Source organism: Medicago sativa, chromosome 7 (genome assembly GCF_051527215.1).
Source record: "Medicago sativa cultivar Bolivia chromosome 7, Bolivia_mono, whole genome shotgun sequence".
Classification (NCBI taxonomy): Eukaryota; Viridiplantae; Streptophyta; class Magnoliopsida; order Fabales; family Fabaceae; genus Medicago; species Medicago sativa.
In genome coordinates this window covers 49,814,583-49,829,862 of record NC_140755.1, presented here as the reverse complement: position 1 = coordinate 49,829,862, position 15,280 = coordinate 49,814,583, and the positions used below count along the sequence as shown (strand labels likewise).

At 35.5% G+C, this 15,280-nt stretch overlaps 1 protein-coding gene across 1 annotated transcript; it reads right to left on the bottom strand.

Moving 5' to 3' along the window:
* Positions 1 to 4,269: 4,269 nt before the first annotated feature.
* PDE318 (P-loop containing nucleoside triphosphate hydrolases superfamily protein) lies at positions 4,270 to 14,152 on the bottom strand. The gene is made up of 14 exons (XM_085722481.1): positions 14,057 to 14,152; positions 13,841 to 13,971; positions 11,707 to 11,827; positions 11,561 to 11,625; positions 11,330 to 11,443; positions 11,083 to 11,157; positions 10,639 to 10,677; positions 10,491 to 10,562; positions 10,171 to 10,284; positions 9,257 to 9,328; positions 9,123 to 9,159; positions 8,225 to 8,337; positions 5,730 to 5,936; positions 4,270 to 4,883 (listed from the first exon to the last, which is right to left on the bottom strand). The coding sequence occupies exons 1-14, from the start codon at positions 14,127 to 14,129 to the stop codon at positions 4,806 to 4,808; spliced, it is 1,311 nt and encodes a 436-aa protein (XP_085578607.1). The 5' UTR covers positions 14,130 to 14,152; the 3' UTR covers positions 4,270 to 4,805.
* Between the last annotated feature and the right edge of the window lie 1,128 nt (positions 14,153 to 15,280).

Here is a 15,280-nt window from a genome sequence, read left to right as displayed (position 1 = left end):
TAATTTGACTGCAATGTGGTAGTTTATGGATTCAAATGACACTGTCGACATTATAGTGTTGTTGTTGTATTGTTAAAGATGACACGTGTGTTGTTGCTGTCGAAATTATGTGCAAATGTGTTAAATATTTTTTGCTTTTTGTGCAGATATGTCTGAGCAGGAGAGGAATGACGGTTTTAGGGCTGGGAGGCGTGCCCCTACTGGTAGTGCACGGAGGGAGAAGCAAGTGTTACAGCCTCCGGCTGGTCGAGGTCGAGGGAGACTGGGTGCCACGAGTCTTGCTACTGTTGATGTTGCGGGGGGATCGTCGTCACAGACGGGTGCATCCCATATTGTGGACCCGCCACAGTATCAGCATGAGCAGCATTATCAGGAGCTGACTTATTAGGATCAGCATTATCAGGAGCAGGCTGGATTTCAGCTAGGTTATCACTATCAGGAGGGGTATGAGTATCACCCACAGTTTCACGAGAGGTATCAGCCTGAGCAGTAGTATGTCGAGCCTCCTCAGCAGCATCCTGAGCAGGATCCTGAGCAGCAGCATGCAGAGCCTGCTATGGAGGACGAGGACGAGGGCTTTCCAGGGGGGCCTTACGAGTTGTCACTTTTACCGGACTTCGGTAAACACGTGGCATGCAAGCTTTGGAACGATAAAACAGTAAGTATAAATTGCTTTATTTAATTTAATGATATTTTACTATTATGTGAAGTTTATTTTACGTATAATATGTTTATTTAATTTAAGTATACCTACGTATAATATGTCATGCTTATTTTACATATTTAAGTATAATTGATTAATTTTTAACGTAGAATATATATAGTTTATTATTATGTCAAAGTTTATGTTACGTAGAATATATATAGTTTATCATTATGTCAAAGTTTATGTTACGTAGAATATATATAGTTTATTATTTCATGTTTATTATACGTAGAATATTTATAGTTTATTATTTCATGTTTATTTTACATATTTAATTATTTTTTTTGTATTTCAGTTGCAAGTGCATCGTAAGATGAAAGACATCTCGCACGGGAGGAAATTGAAACTTTCTGCCTTGTCCCTTTCGTTGCCGGTAGATGCTAACCCTTGGTTCTGGGAACCGGTTGATAGATCGGGTCTAAGGCCCCTCCTTCTGACTGGGTACGACAACATCTCCCACGGTTTAGTGTGTGCCATGGCTGAGAGATGGCATCAGGAGACCAGCAGCTTCCATTTGCCTGTTGGGGAGATGACCATCACACTGGATGATGTTGCTTGTCTCCTAGGCATCCCCGTCGCTGGACGGCTCATTCATGAGGAGGATTTAGATCATGACCATGCTGTAGATATTATGGTGACCCACCTTTTGTTTCCGGTGGAGGATGCGGTTGGGCAGGTGACTGATTTTGGTGCCTCTGTCTCTTACACGGCCCTGAAAGACCGTTATGACCACCTGTTGAACAGGTGTAACCATTTGCTGGGTAAGGATTTATCAGAGGAGGAGGAGCAGGAGCTGAGTCGTATTAGGCCCGCCTGTGTCAAGGCGTTCTTGTTGCTCTTGTTTGGCTACACCCTTTTTGCCAACGTGGTCATGGGGCGCGATGGGACTTGCTTTCTTGTATGAGCAACTGAATCTTACCTCAGACTCAAATGTTGGCTCAGTTGGTGGTTACATGAGCTTGCTTGTGGTAATATATTATTTCTTCTTTTTTTAAGTTAAACGTAAATGTATAGTTTCTTGTATGACACTCATGTGCTGATATAGATTTGTCTCTTTGTTTTTGCAGGGATGGGTTATAGCTCACTTTAGACATGTGGTTTCGAGGTCCAGATATCTAGATTACGACCAGGAGGACCCGTATGTGGGTAGATGGAAACCTAAAAGGGGGTTTGCTGATGTTGACCACTTCAGAGGCTTGTTGGACTCGATGGAGCATTGTCATGTCACCTGGAGGTTGTACGAGCACCGACGAGACGTGACGCCTTTTCATGACATGTGCTGGTACTCCGGATGGATCATGGCCGGCAGACAGATGATGGTTCGTCACTTGCCGGAGCGGGTGCTGAGGCAGTACGAACATGTTCAGAAGGTTCCCCGACCTCCTACTACGGTTATGTATCTTGCCCCAGCAGATGTGGCTGCTGCCTTCTTGGAGTTTGCTCTGCTTGTCGTTCCCCACCAGCAGAGGGGTGCCCAGGTCCCAGACGACGAGCCTTGGAAGCATGCGATGGAGATTCCAGAGGTGGTTTCAAATCCACTCTTCTTTGGCATTTTGGAGGGCATCCAGACCGATTATAGCGTGTTTGACCATCAGCAGCTTCCGAGGAGGAGGCCTAGGAGTAATATTCCGCAGGAGTAGCAGCACTAGGGTCTTAGTTTCTGACTTGTTTTTTTTTTTATGACTTGTAGTATTTTTCTTCGACATTTTGGTTGTATGATATTTACATTTGCGCGGTTGCGCCTCTTTATGACATTTATCGTTAATTTTCGTTAAAATTGCGTTTCTATATTATGAATGAATGAATGCATGTTCTCTAAATTATGAGTTTTGGTTGAATCAATGAATGCATGTACTCTAAACAGGGAATGAAGGAACAAGACAGTAGCTACTGCCACTGCCACTGCCAGTCTGTTCTGGTGCGAGCAGAGCACCAGAACCGGCGTGAGTTAAGTCACGCTAGTGTTAAAACTAGTGTGAGTTAAGTCACCCTAGTGTTAAAACTAGCGTGAGTTAAGTCACGCTACTGATTGTCTGCTTGGGGGCATGTTCTGAATCAGTGTTTACACTAGCGTGACTAAAGACACGCCACGTGACTTAAGTCACGTGGTATTTTGTACTAGCGTAGGTTAAGTCACGCTACTTGACTTAAGTTATGCACAATTTGTACTGGCGCATGTTAAGTCACGTAAATATATATCCGTCATTTACTTTGGGAATGAACAAAACTGTTTGGGTAAAGAGCAGAATTCATTTCTTTTGGTGGTTACTACATGTTTGGGCAACACAGAAATTTCAAATGCGCAAATATAATTTTGTAAAAGTTAACTTAGAATTAAGCCTTCTGCCTTGATCCTTAAAAGAAAGTGTGTAATTAAGTAGATTCAAAAAGATAAAATAAATTTGGAGCGTAAATATAAAGTGCAACATGAACATAATTCAGAATTACAACACAGGTCCTTAAGGTAGAATGGTAATTATAAATTACACACTCGCAATTGGGGTTGATGTCAATTAGTTCAATTTGAAGACATGACATCTTTTGTATGGATTGAATACACAAAATTTGAAGCGGATGGTTTCCCAATCATTGAAGTTGTTAGATAAACAAAATTCTTTCCATTGGAATCCTAATTTAGCCTTTGATAGATTATCTTTCAAAATAATTTCAAAAAGACAGTGGACTCCATTATCAGTACAAAGTATAAGATATTCAAACTTGTTCATCCTAATAGTTTCTTGAGGAGTTGTACTCCTACCATGAAAAGAAGGAATTGCACTTGGAAAATTCGTTAGCTTGAAAGATTGAAATCACGAGCTTATAGCTTATTTTCCAGACGCTATTTCAAGTAACGTTTGAGCTTATAACTTATTGTTTTTTCTTCCACTTTTACCCTTACTATAATCAAAATCTATTTTTAACCTTTATAATATTTAATTATGTTTAGGAAAAAAAGGTTACATTTAGTTAAACTTCAGGTTTCAAAGTTGGTAATAAATTATATTGTAGTTGTGTTTTCCTTAAAAAAGAAAAAGAATAGTAGTGTGGTAAATCTTATATCCCCACTTATCAAAATGACTTTTAAGTTCCACTCAAAATTATATATTTAGGAGAACTGCCTTTTAAACACACACACCTACAGATGAGAACAAATTCATGAAAGATAAAACAGATTGAAATAGTAGAAAAAATTAGGTGGTGAAAATAGCATCCCTTAATGTGAACGCCAACCCCATTTTGCCACTAGACTTGTTGCTTTATATGGTCCGTCAAGCTTGAAGTGATAGGGGATTGCTTGTTGCACCTCCAATTTTTCTCATGCCCCACTCTTTTGGCTTTTTATTCATACATTATACTCTTATCCTAAAGTTAACATTTTTTTACTAAATCCAAAAGTTAAATTAAATACATGATATACCTTAAATTTGTTTAAAACTAGGCTTTTTTTTTAGCTGATTGACATTTGATATACCTTGAAATTTGATTTAGATTAGCATGTTCATGGATTTAAATTATAGAGCAAACACAAACAAGGATAAAAAAAATGAACTCTTGTGGTACTATTTTTAATTAAATCAATAATCGATGGAGTGGAGGGGTTAAGGACTAATGTCATAAGGAGTTAAGGGTTCAACCCTCAACCAAAAAAGCTCAAAATACTAACGATACTAATATTTGTTTAAAAAATAAATTAATGATGACACCTAACAATGGATTTAAGATACATCAAGATTACAACCAAGGAAAATATTATTAAATGCCAAATACCAGATGGACTTGAAAGGCAGTCAAGAAACAAGCATTTCTTGTTTCATAAAGATGGTCCGATAATATGGTTGAAACAACAAAAGACCCCCTCAAAACTTTTCTGTAACAATCAACTTTCTGCAAGTTTCAGAGTGTCACTCCTCAGTTTAGTTACTTTACAATGCCTAATTCCTTGCTGGCAGTAATGAGGCTTGAAATCACTTTTGCGAGTTTTCCGGTTTGGAGGCTGCCCACAAAGAACTTGTTTAACTTACTTTACAAATGAAGATTTCAACCTCCCAATTGGACACGAAAATTTCTTCATAAATTTTGGAGTTCAAGTTTCATTTCTCTAGTTCTCTTGGTTGTTGCTTGCATCTTTGATCTTGGCCATCTGCAAATTGAGAAGCTCATTCACTCTGTGCTTCAGCTACACAATAAAAACAATAACCGAAATAGTTAATCAACTTTGGCCCTATACTTCACCTCAGAAAAAGTAAGGCAACTTCAATATAGAATCGGCATCTCGCTAGAGTTTGCAACAAAAATTACTAAAAAAATAAGCTTCTACATGGAGCTCTCACTCCATTATCACACATCTCAAAGTTCTCTATTCTCTTTATTCAGCGCCAAGTCATGTAGTTACAGTCTCAGTCTTGATAGACTTTTAAGCTAGTCCTACAAGTGTGTCTTTCTTGGCTACACTTTCATAGTCCTAAATCGAAAGTGAAACCCAAAATCACACTATTTTAGGTGCTAAATCTTAGAGAGTTGGTTAAGAATACACTGGAGCAAACTGGTTTATATCATCTCAAAAGATTGTCTATTGCCCTCAAAAGGATGCAGTGTACACAACATTCGTGAGGACCTTGAAGAATGTTAGTTAATATAGCGGCGTATTACAGGTTTCCGCCCTTAATATTATGGCATTTAATAGGAATAAAAAGTGGTTATAGTTTATTGTCCATCATACTACAAACTTTCAGAAAATCTATCATCGTATGAGTATCAGAAGAAAATATAGAGGAATTTAATTAAAGAAAAAAATTGAATGCGGAACTTAAAGGCTAAAAATAACTAAAAACTGTTTTCCTGTCAGATATGGCTATGCTTTTAGGAATACTAATCATGTTATTATGAACTTATCACATCTACAGGTCTTTAGTATGAAAATTCTTTGTTTTATTGGACATTTCTTAGGCTTAAAATAAACAATTTCTTCATACATAATACCAACCATTACCCTCTATGAAAATTTAGTATACATTTTTCTCACCTCATGTATTCCTTCCTCTGTTGTCACAGATACATTAATAGCTCCATCGGGACCTGATTTACGGTACTTCTCCAGCTCATGCTGTGTGAGATCACGATCTTCTGTTGCATATATCACAGGAGACGTCCTCAACAGATCAGCTTTGGAGACAACATCAAGCCATAAATGTCCATCAAACCTTTCTTTGATTTCTTTGTATATTGAATACTGCATAAGCAACCATCATGAAACAAACGTTTTAACGAAAGGCAACTTACAAAAAGATTACAACTGCTATAACATTTTTATACAAAGCAAATAAACCTAAAAGACATAAACACGATGTGGTACATGGATAAGATGGGAGTATAACATACTTTACAAATTATCGGACACGACATGGCCATAATAGTTCATAAAAATAAAAAATATATTAAAACTAATATAAAACATGAATTTTAAAATAAAAAAATACGAATATTATGAAATTAGCACAAGACATTTTAAACAAAAATTTATTATCATTTAATTTATCGGTGTGGTGTCCCCATCCAAATTCATTATCATTTAAAACAAAAATTAGCACGAGACATTTGCATGGAAGTTCAGAAAACAACAAAGCAAAAAACTTGCAAACATAACAAGGAGCATCCAAATTTCTCTGAAATGTCCAACATAAATACGAGCCAGCAGACAACCATAAGCAAGGAATGCAACCAATAATAAATGGACACCCAAATGATTATTGCTCTTCATAAACTATATAAATACAAGCACTGGTCCAACCTCCTCTTGTCACATATGAGCGGCGAGTAAATGATGCTGGTCCAACAATCACAAGAATCATGTCTTGCTCAATCATTCACTCATATTGTGGAGCCCCCTGACACAAATTTTGATTTTCCCATTTCTTTAAGGTATTTGATCTACCCGAAAACCTCATCCTATCTATAATGTTTTAAGTTATTATTGGTTGTCTCCTTATTTTTCATTTGTGTCTTCATCATCATTTGTTACAATTCCTAAAGATGTTTGTGAGAAACTTGCCCATCCAGGACGGCGACAACAACAAGCCATGATTGAAAAGTACAGGATCTTGAACATAGTTGTAAACGGGAGTTGATTCCCCTTCCTCCGGGGAAGAAACCTGTTAGTTGGATCTTGAACATAGTTGCTATCAAAGTTGGTCCAAATGGAGAATTCGATCATCTTAAAGCTAGATTGGTGGCCAAAGAGTATACCCAAATATATGGTCCAAAATGTAGAAAACTATTGCTTGCAGATGGCTGTATGCTATCAAAGTTGGTCTAAATGGAGAAGTCAATTGTCTCAAAGCTATACCCCAAATCTACTGTCCAAATGTGGAAAATTGATGGTTGCAAATGGGTGTATGCTATCAAAGTTGGTCGAAATGGAAAAGTCGATCGTCTCAAATCTAGATTGGTAGCCAAAGCATATACCCAAATCTATGGTCTTGACTTTGAAAATACTTTTTCTCCAGTAGTAAAAATTACTTCGGTAAGTCTTTTTCTTGCCATGGTTACTATCCTTAACTAGCCATTAAATCAACTGGACATTAAAAATGCATTCTTCTACTAAAAACACATGTTTATTTAGTGGTTTATATTAGATTGAATCATAGGAAATGACCATACAAAAATTTCTGGTTGAAAGAGCACTTCTTCAATCACTTCCTAGGCATAGAAATGGCTCAATCGAAGAATGGAATTGTCTTTTCATGTAGGATGAGTACGCGTTAGCCATCCTTAAAGAAACAAGAATGCTAAATTGGAGATTTTTTATAGTCTTATGGATCCAAATCATAAGTTGCTTCCTTATCAAGGGGAGGCAGATCAAGATACTGGCAGATATCAAAGATTGGTTGGAAAGTGTATTTATTTAACAATTACCACACCCGATATTTCTTTGGCAGTTGGGGTAGTTAGTCAATTATGCAATCGCCTTATATTGATCATTGGGACGCAGCAATACATATTGCAAGGAAGCACCCAAATACTGGATTATATAATGCAGATTAGGCAGGATCACCAATTAACAGACGTTCCACTTCAGATTATTGTGTATTTATAGGTGGAAATCTTGTTTCATGGATAATATCCAAAAGATGACTGCCCCAAATACATTAGAATGAAAAAACACTGAATTCAAACATAAATAGAAGCCTTTGATTAATGTCTTACTTAAATACAACCACAAGTTTGAGCAAGGCTAGAGACTCTAGAAAGTACATAATTCAACTTTGTAGCAGTTAGAAGGTCATGACTTATAATTCAGTTGTTCAAAGCAAATCACATTTGCAATACAAATTTAAACAATGAATCAGAAAACTCTCTTGATAGCTATTTAACGAAGATATAGGTTTAACACTAATTTTGAGTTATTCAAAAAAATCATTTTAGCAATTTAAAGATCAAATTCACATTGTCAAAAAAAAAAGATCAATTTCACATTTAATTTTTGCTTATTTTAAGAATTCAATTGTCATAGAAGCACACCTGATCAGAAGGTGAGGTCCCACATTCCCCTGAAAGGTCGTGAACATACAAAACTGCTGTTGGTAGATGTGAAAGGACAGCAAGTGTCAACTTTTCCAAATTATTTCTGTCATCTACAAATACAAAACACAAATAACAAAAATTATATAAGGATAGAATGGTTATGCTAAAACTACACTAAAGACCAAGAAATCAATTATCATTTACTAGAAATGATTATGAGGAACAGGAAAACTAACATCTGCCAACAACCCATATTAATTAGTATAAGAATCTGTAGTTAGTTTGTAATCTGTAATTAGGTTAAACCGGTGAAAATATCCTAAATCAAGGGATTATTGGTAAGAGCACGGGGGATATTTTGTTTTCCTATACTAGTAATAGGACTTCTATACTTAGAATACTTGATTGTTCATTGAAATCAACATTCATACCCTGCTCCTACCATCAACTGAAAACTACCCTAAAACAACCCCTATCGTAATCAGTTGGCCTTTATTGCAAACAGTTATTTCTTCACTGTTTGAGCAAGCTTTTAGGGTTGTCTAAGATAATTCATGAGTCATTTTGTTCCAAAACACCACAACAGAACAATATAAGGAAAATGGACAACATTGTTGTATTAGAAAGAAAAAAAATGTTCCAAAAATTATCCATCAGTTATGGCAAGGCAACTTAATCCGTAATCAAGAAATGAATAAATATAATTAGTAATTAACATGCTAGACAACAGCAAGTTAATCCTAAAATCAATCCTAAAACTAATCCTAAAAGCAAGAATGGAGGAAGAAATCTTCTACTGAGAAAACTTTGGATATGTAATGTAAAGGTTTGACAAACAAGTTGAGCATATACTACTAAAAAATTGAAGGAAACGAAAAAAGAAAAGAAATGTTACCGTCATGTCTCTTCAGCAGGCCTGGGGTATCCGTTACCTACAATCATATCAGGCATGCCATTACAACTATGTGATATGTAGTTAAGCGATAAAATATGCAAAAAAGCAAACAAGTCAAAGATTATATTGTTAACCTGAAACTTCTGATGGTTAAAAACAATATGACCCATAAGAATTCCTCTTGTTGTGAAGGGATAGTTACAAATCTGAAATGTTAAGTAGGGAGGAAAGGTGTAAGCATGAGAAAAGATTATACGGATAGCGTAATCTTCAGCAAATAAGTAGATCTGCTGAATCCCAAAGCAAAACATTTGTTGAATTTAATCTAGCTTAGGTTACTATATGATAAATACAACAATCAACAAAGTATAATAACGATGAGATTTGGAACTTGGTGGCTGGTGCATTTCATCTTAAGATGTCTGGGTTTCAACTTCATCCTGTAAAGCTTAACAATTGAAAATTGTTACTTTATTTGAAAGAGTTGAGTTCGACTCTTAGACCTGAATATGTATAAATTTGGAATTGGAATGACTTTTGACCTGTTTGTGTACACCAGATTTTTTCTAAACCACACATCATTTTCAAACTCAATTTCATTGGGAAGGTTGTCTTCCATTAACTTAGACTCAGCTTCAAAAGAAGATAGAGATGGTTGAGACACCAACATGATTCACTCGGGGTTGAATTTTGGGTTGGTGTGGTTCAGACTGATGTGGAAGATTAAATAACCTAAGATGTATTTCCTTTATCTTTCCAAGATTCTTCTCCATAAAGATAAGTTTGAGTGAAATAAGCTTTTTCAATGAAAGGTTACATCCTATTACAAAGAACTTATTGGATAGAGGGTGAAAATTCTGATAACCTTTATGAGTGGAACTGTGGAAGACCCATAAAATAATATGAGAGATGCATAAAACACAATTTCTAAGGACTGGTTACCTTGGCAATATCAATATTTCAATTCAAGCCATCTAAGAAGCGTAAAATAAAAGCACAGTATGTAAGAAGGATTTTAAAAAACAAATATTCAAATTCAGCTGCATACCTCAGGCTTGCCAGTAGAGAGTACATGGACCAAAGAAGATTTTCCTACATTAGGGGCTCCAACAAGGCAGAGAGTTGGTGTTTCCAAATTTATTACAGGCATTGCCCTCAGAGTCTGAAACATTTATCAGCAATCAGGCATATGATATGGATTAAGCTCGGGTGGCAAATAATTGAAAGAAAAAAAAATTAAGATTCACTGACCACCTAATTAAACATAGCGATATGTATATTACAGAAAGTGCATGGGTGAACAAAAAAAAAAATAAATAAATAGACAGACAGACCGATGAGGATTTCAGATGTTGGAAAGCAGATTACCTTCGCTATATTTAACAAATCGTCAACAACTTTCCGTTCTTGACCAAAACTCTCTTCAATTATTTTAAGACCCTGCATAACATCAACATATATTGTGAAATCACAGAAATTAGAAACCAGGTATCCCTACACAAGATATACACCTCACCTCGGTCAATCTTTCCTCTGCTTCTCGCTTTGTCAAAGACTGTCCAGATGGTAAGTTATAAGTTAGAGCAAAGGATGACAAAAAAAAAAAAAAAATCACCAAAGTAAAAAGGTAATTACATAAAGAGACATCAAAACTCTCCATTCAAAAGAATTTATTTGCAGAAAAAATAAAACTGACAGGGGCAATGGTACCTACCATTAGGATGAAATAAATGAGACTACGAAAATCATATAAAGATCTCTTTGAAAATTTGAAACATCGTAAAGTCGTATATATGTGAAGATAAGATATTCATTGATTCAACACAAACAAATAACAAATGACATCTAGGCCCGGCAAAAGGGTTCGTAATTTTTCCTACTAAAACTTCCTAAATGAAGACACCAAAATCACCCAGCAAAGTAACGGGTCAAAATCAAAATGTATATTGCTAAATAAAACCTTAGCACAAAGTGAAGCATGTTCCTTTCCAACAGATACTACCCTCTTCCTCAAACCATCTACCTGCCCTAGCACCTGTTTAACAATTTTAAATCCACAATTAGAAAATGACTAAAAAACAAGTTTGTATGTATTCAACTATTCACGTGGCCTTTTAAAATGGGAATAATGAATAGTCAAAACAGTATACGTCCAAGCATCATAAAAAGTACAATGAAGGTGCTGCGCTGCAATTCTCATGACATACCTTTTCATAGTACCCATCTCCAAGCGTCAGCTCAATAAGAGACCTTTCATAAGGATGAAGGTGTGTTTTGTTAGGAAAATTCTCCACATACGTCCTCAATGGAACAGCAAGTTCCTAAGATGAGCTTTAACATTAACTTTTGCAACATGCTTTTTTATAAAATGGACAATAGAAGTTGAAGTTGACATTATAGCTTCAATCATGACAAGATCAGAAATTTTAAGAACATACTTTCATCAACGCGTCAAGTTGTTTTGCACCTTTGTTTTTCTCTCTTTTTGCAATATTGACAATTCCTACAAAAATTAGTGTCAACCACAGGGTTTAGGATACAAACAGAAAAGTCTAATTGGGATTGAAGAACAAAAACCAAGAACCTTTTGTTGCAGATATCCTCCTCGCCTTTTTCAGTGCTGACCCCAGAATGTCAATAGATGGCATCACTATAGGCAACTTTTGAAATGCTCCAACAGATTCAAATGTTCTAGATGGCTTTTCCTACAATTTGAATGTTAACATGAGAACGCTGGTAAATCTTTTTTTCCATACACCACAAAAACACTTAAGAGGGAATAAGACATCGGATAATGGATTAAAAAACCAAAAAAAAGGAGTCTTTGAATGTTAAAGCCAAAACATAACAATGCCACTTCAATCTGACAATATTAATAATTTAATATCACAAACATAAACAGGCTAAAAAAGATGTATAACTGAAACAGTGAAAACTCAGCATCCTTGAAATAAAGCAGAAATAAAAAAATCACGCCCAGTGATTGGCCCAAGTGATCATGGCCAAAGGTAACATTCTAAAAATAAATCAGCTATGGAAATCTTTACAATTAGATATGTCCAAGAGCACCCTTCTTCTCTGTTTCAATATAATGTCCATATGGGACAACAATTCCCTCTTATTTATCCACACTCCCCAGTATACATCGAGACAAAAAAAAGAAAGACAGGCAACAAAAACAAAACCTTATCCCATCAGATGGGGTCAGTTTCAAGGATCACACAATGCCACTTATTTCTATCGAAAATCAAAATTCCAATTAATCATACAGAGCAAGTTTTTTTGTGTTGGTTCTTCTAAAGTTTTCTTCAATCTTGCTCTACTTCCTTTAACCAAACTAACTTTCATTAGTTCCGGTGTTCTTAATTAGGCTTCTGTTAGTCTTGTCCTAACATGACCAATCACCTATAAACAAATTTAAAAAGATACATCAAAACACTGAAGCTATCCAAGTAGTTCAAACACACACCAAAAATATATATCCCCGATAATATCCACGAGTACGCGATGAAAATAATTTACACTCTTAAGTGTGATAGTTATTGGAAAAAGCAAACCAAGTCTCCTAAAAGGTTCCTCCAAAGTATAAAGGAAGCTTAAACATTGTTAAAATAACATGATACTGGCACAGAGCTTCAAAAGAGCATGAACAAATATGGAGTTAATGTTATATAAGGTCTTCAGATTATAACTTCCAACTCATATTAATCTTATTTGCGACTGTTCACGTGTGTTTAAATTCTCAGAATCAATCACCAAGATCAAAACTCTAGGCTAGTACAATGTGTGTCTTTTCTCTCCCCCTTTCACGTCAGGTGTTTAAATCCTCCCATACCCTATTAGTCAAACTTATATTGAGGCAAGGCCAATAAACGGAAATATCACGAATCCCAAGATATTTCATGAATTCAATGATTGAAGAATTGAACAGAAGCGTGAGGGAAGATATTCCAATGCAGGAGGTGCTATGTGGATGTCCAGAAACATACTCTAAACCTCCTTCCCCCGTTTGGCCTAGGTTCGACCAATAAATGACATGACGATAACACACAGTCTTTCAAGCGCAGAGCCTGTAAGGTGAAACCAATTTATAAATTCTACAATCGGTCTGGTTTCCTCACTCGGTTCTCCTCAGCTAAATATTCTACTAAACTACCAAACAACAAAGAAATGTTTTCCTCTTGTCAACAACTTCACCTTCCCATCAAGAATTCACCAATGGAGAATAAAATCTTGTTTGAACATTATTTCAAAATAAAAATTAATACTAAAAAAAAACAAAAACAAAAAACATATCTGTAATACATAAAATAGAGTGGCCAAGCCATCTCTCTCAAATATTAAGATATCCTAACTAATCTCCATTCCATCTCCATCTCCAAAATTGATTCATTCATCGGGACTGGGTAATTCAACTAGTCTGAGCTAAGAGTTAAATGACCGAGGTTCAAACTCTATAAAGGAGAAAATGCTAACATAAACAACTAATATACTAACATTCGCCCATCCAAAACATTCATTAATTATTTTTTCATTGAAATATTTTCCAATAAAGATGCATGTCAAAGCAACAACCTCTGTAGCACCGACACTTCTGATAGAAGGTTTGTCCAGTGTCCAACACTGACACGACACAAACACATATAATTACATTCAATTAATTCATTTTTAATTGTGTCGGCGTGTCTGTGTCGTGGTTCAAAGAAAGCAAAACATACCATGATATTATTATCTTTTATCTGCTCCAAAGTGGGAGTGGGAACGTAACTTCCTTTAGCAACTTCATAAGAACTAGTTTGAATACTCTTACAGAAGCATAAGTGTGGAAGCAACTTAGCATTACGCGTTCCTGCAATTTTGACATTATGATATTGAAATTGTTACGCTAAAATGAAGAAAAAGGAATAACTTATTCAGAATCGGAAGAAATTTACCTTTGGGGTTTGTAAGGAGTGAAATTGAAGAAGGAAAATGGGTTTTGAGGAAAAGAGTGGAAGGGGCTTTCATTTCTTCCAAGACTGTTTGGAGATAGAAAATCTTTTCGTAACGACAACACCAGGTACATAACTGTTCTTTTCGCTAAATTAGGCTAAATTCTTTTTAAATGTTTAATTATAATAACTTGTTCTTTTCATTTTTTTTTTTGGAGTAAATAGTCAATTACCCACTGAAATTGTAAGTTTCGTCAATTACCTCCTGAAATTAACAAAACTTCAATTACCCCTTTGAAATTGCACAACGTTAATCAATTTACCCCTTCCGTCAAATTTTTCTGTTAGTCAACATGACGTTTTGCAAATACCCCCTGAAGTTTTGCACTTAATAATCTTTAATAATCTTACATCTATTTAATAATCTTTTAAATATTTTTTTTCATATGATATGAAATATTCAAATTATTACAGTAACTTAAAAACTTAAATAATATTGAAAAACTTAAAGATTAGTTTATTACAATTATTATTCATTCGGTTTCAAATTATAACATTAATCATCCAACTATAATATCAATCAATTATTAATTACTAGATGTATTTAATATTTTTTAGACACATTACCAGATGTATTTAGCCCCTTTCAACTTACTAGATGTATTTATTATTTCTTCCCTAAATATATCCTTAATTAATACTACTCTAGTGGCGAGGTATGGAGAGGTGGGAGGTAGTATTGCGGAAGGAGGGAGGTTTAATTCGATTTGATGGAATGATTTGATCACGATTAGGCGAGGGACTGGTGTTGGAGTTGGTAGGTGGATTGATGACAACATTAGTAGAGATGTAGGCAATGGTAATAATACTCTTTTTTTGTGGGATCCTTAGATTGACAGTGTTGTGTTGAAAAATACTTTTAGTCGCCTTTTTGATTTATCTATTAATAAAATGGGAACAATGGCTGAAATGTATGCTCTTGGATGGGGGAAGAGGGTGAAGTTTGGCAATGGAGGCGTAGGTTATTAGTGTGGGAGGAGGAGCAGGTGCGTGAGTGCAGTGATTTGCTAACTAATATTATTTTGCAGTCTAATATTTCTGACAGGTGGCTTTGGCAATTACATGTTTCCCGTTCTTACAATGTTACAAGTGTCTATCATCACTTGATTTCGACGCTCAATATGGTCAGGGAGGTTGACCATCCAGAATCAATTTGGAACAAGGAGG

Coding starts and splice junctions, on each gene's coding strand:
- PDE318 (XM_085722481.1), bottom strand. CDS start 14,129: ATGAAAGCCCCTTCCACTCTTTTCCTCAAAACCCATTTTCCTTCTTCA. Junction 9,329..10,170: donor TCTCTACTGGCAAGCCTGAG/GTATGCAGCTGA, acceptor TTAACATTTCAG/ATTTGTAACTATCCCTTCAC. Junction 9,160..9,256: donor TTAACCATCAGAAGTTTCAG/GTTAACAATATA, acceptor ATATGATTGTAG/GTAACGGATACCCCAGGCCT.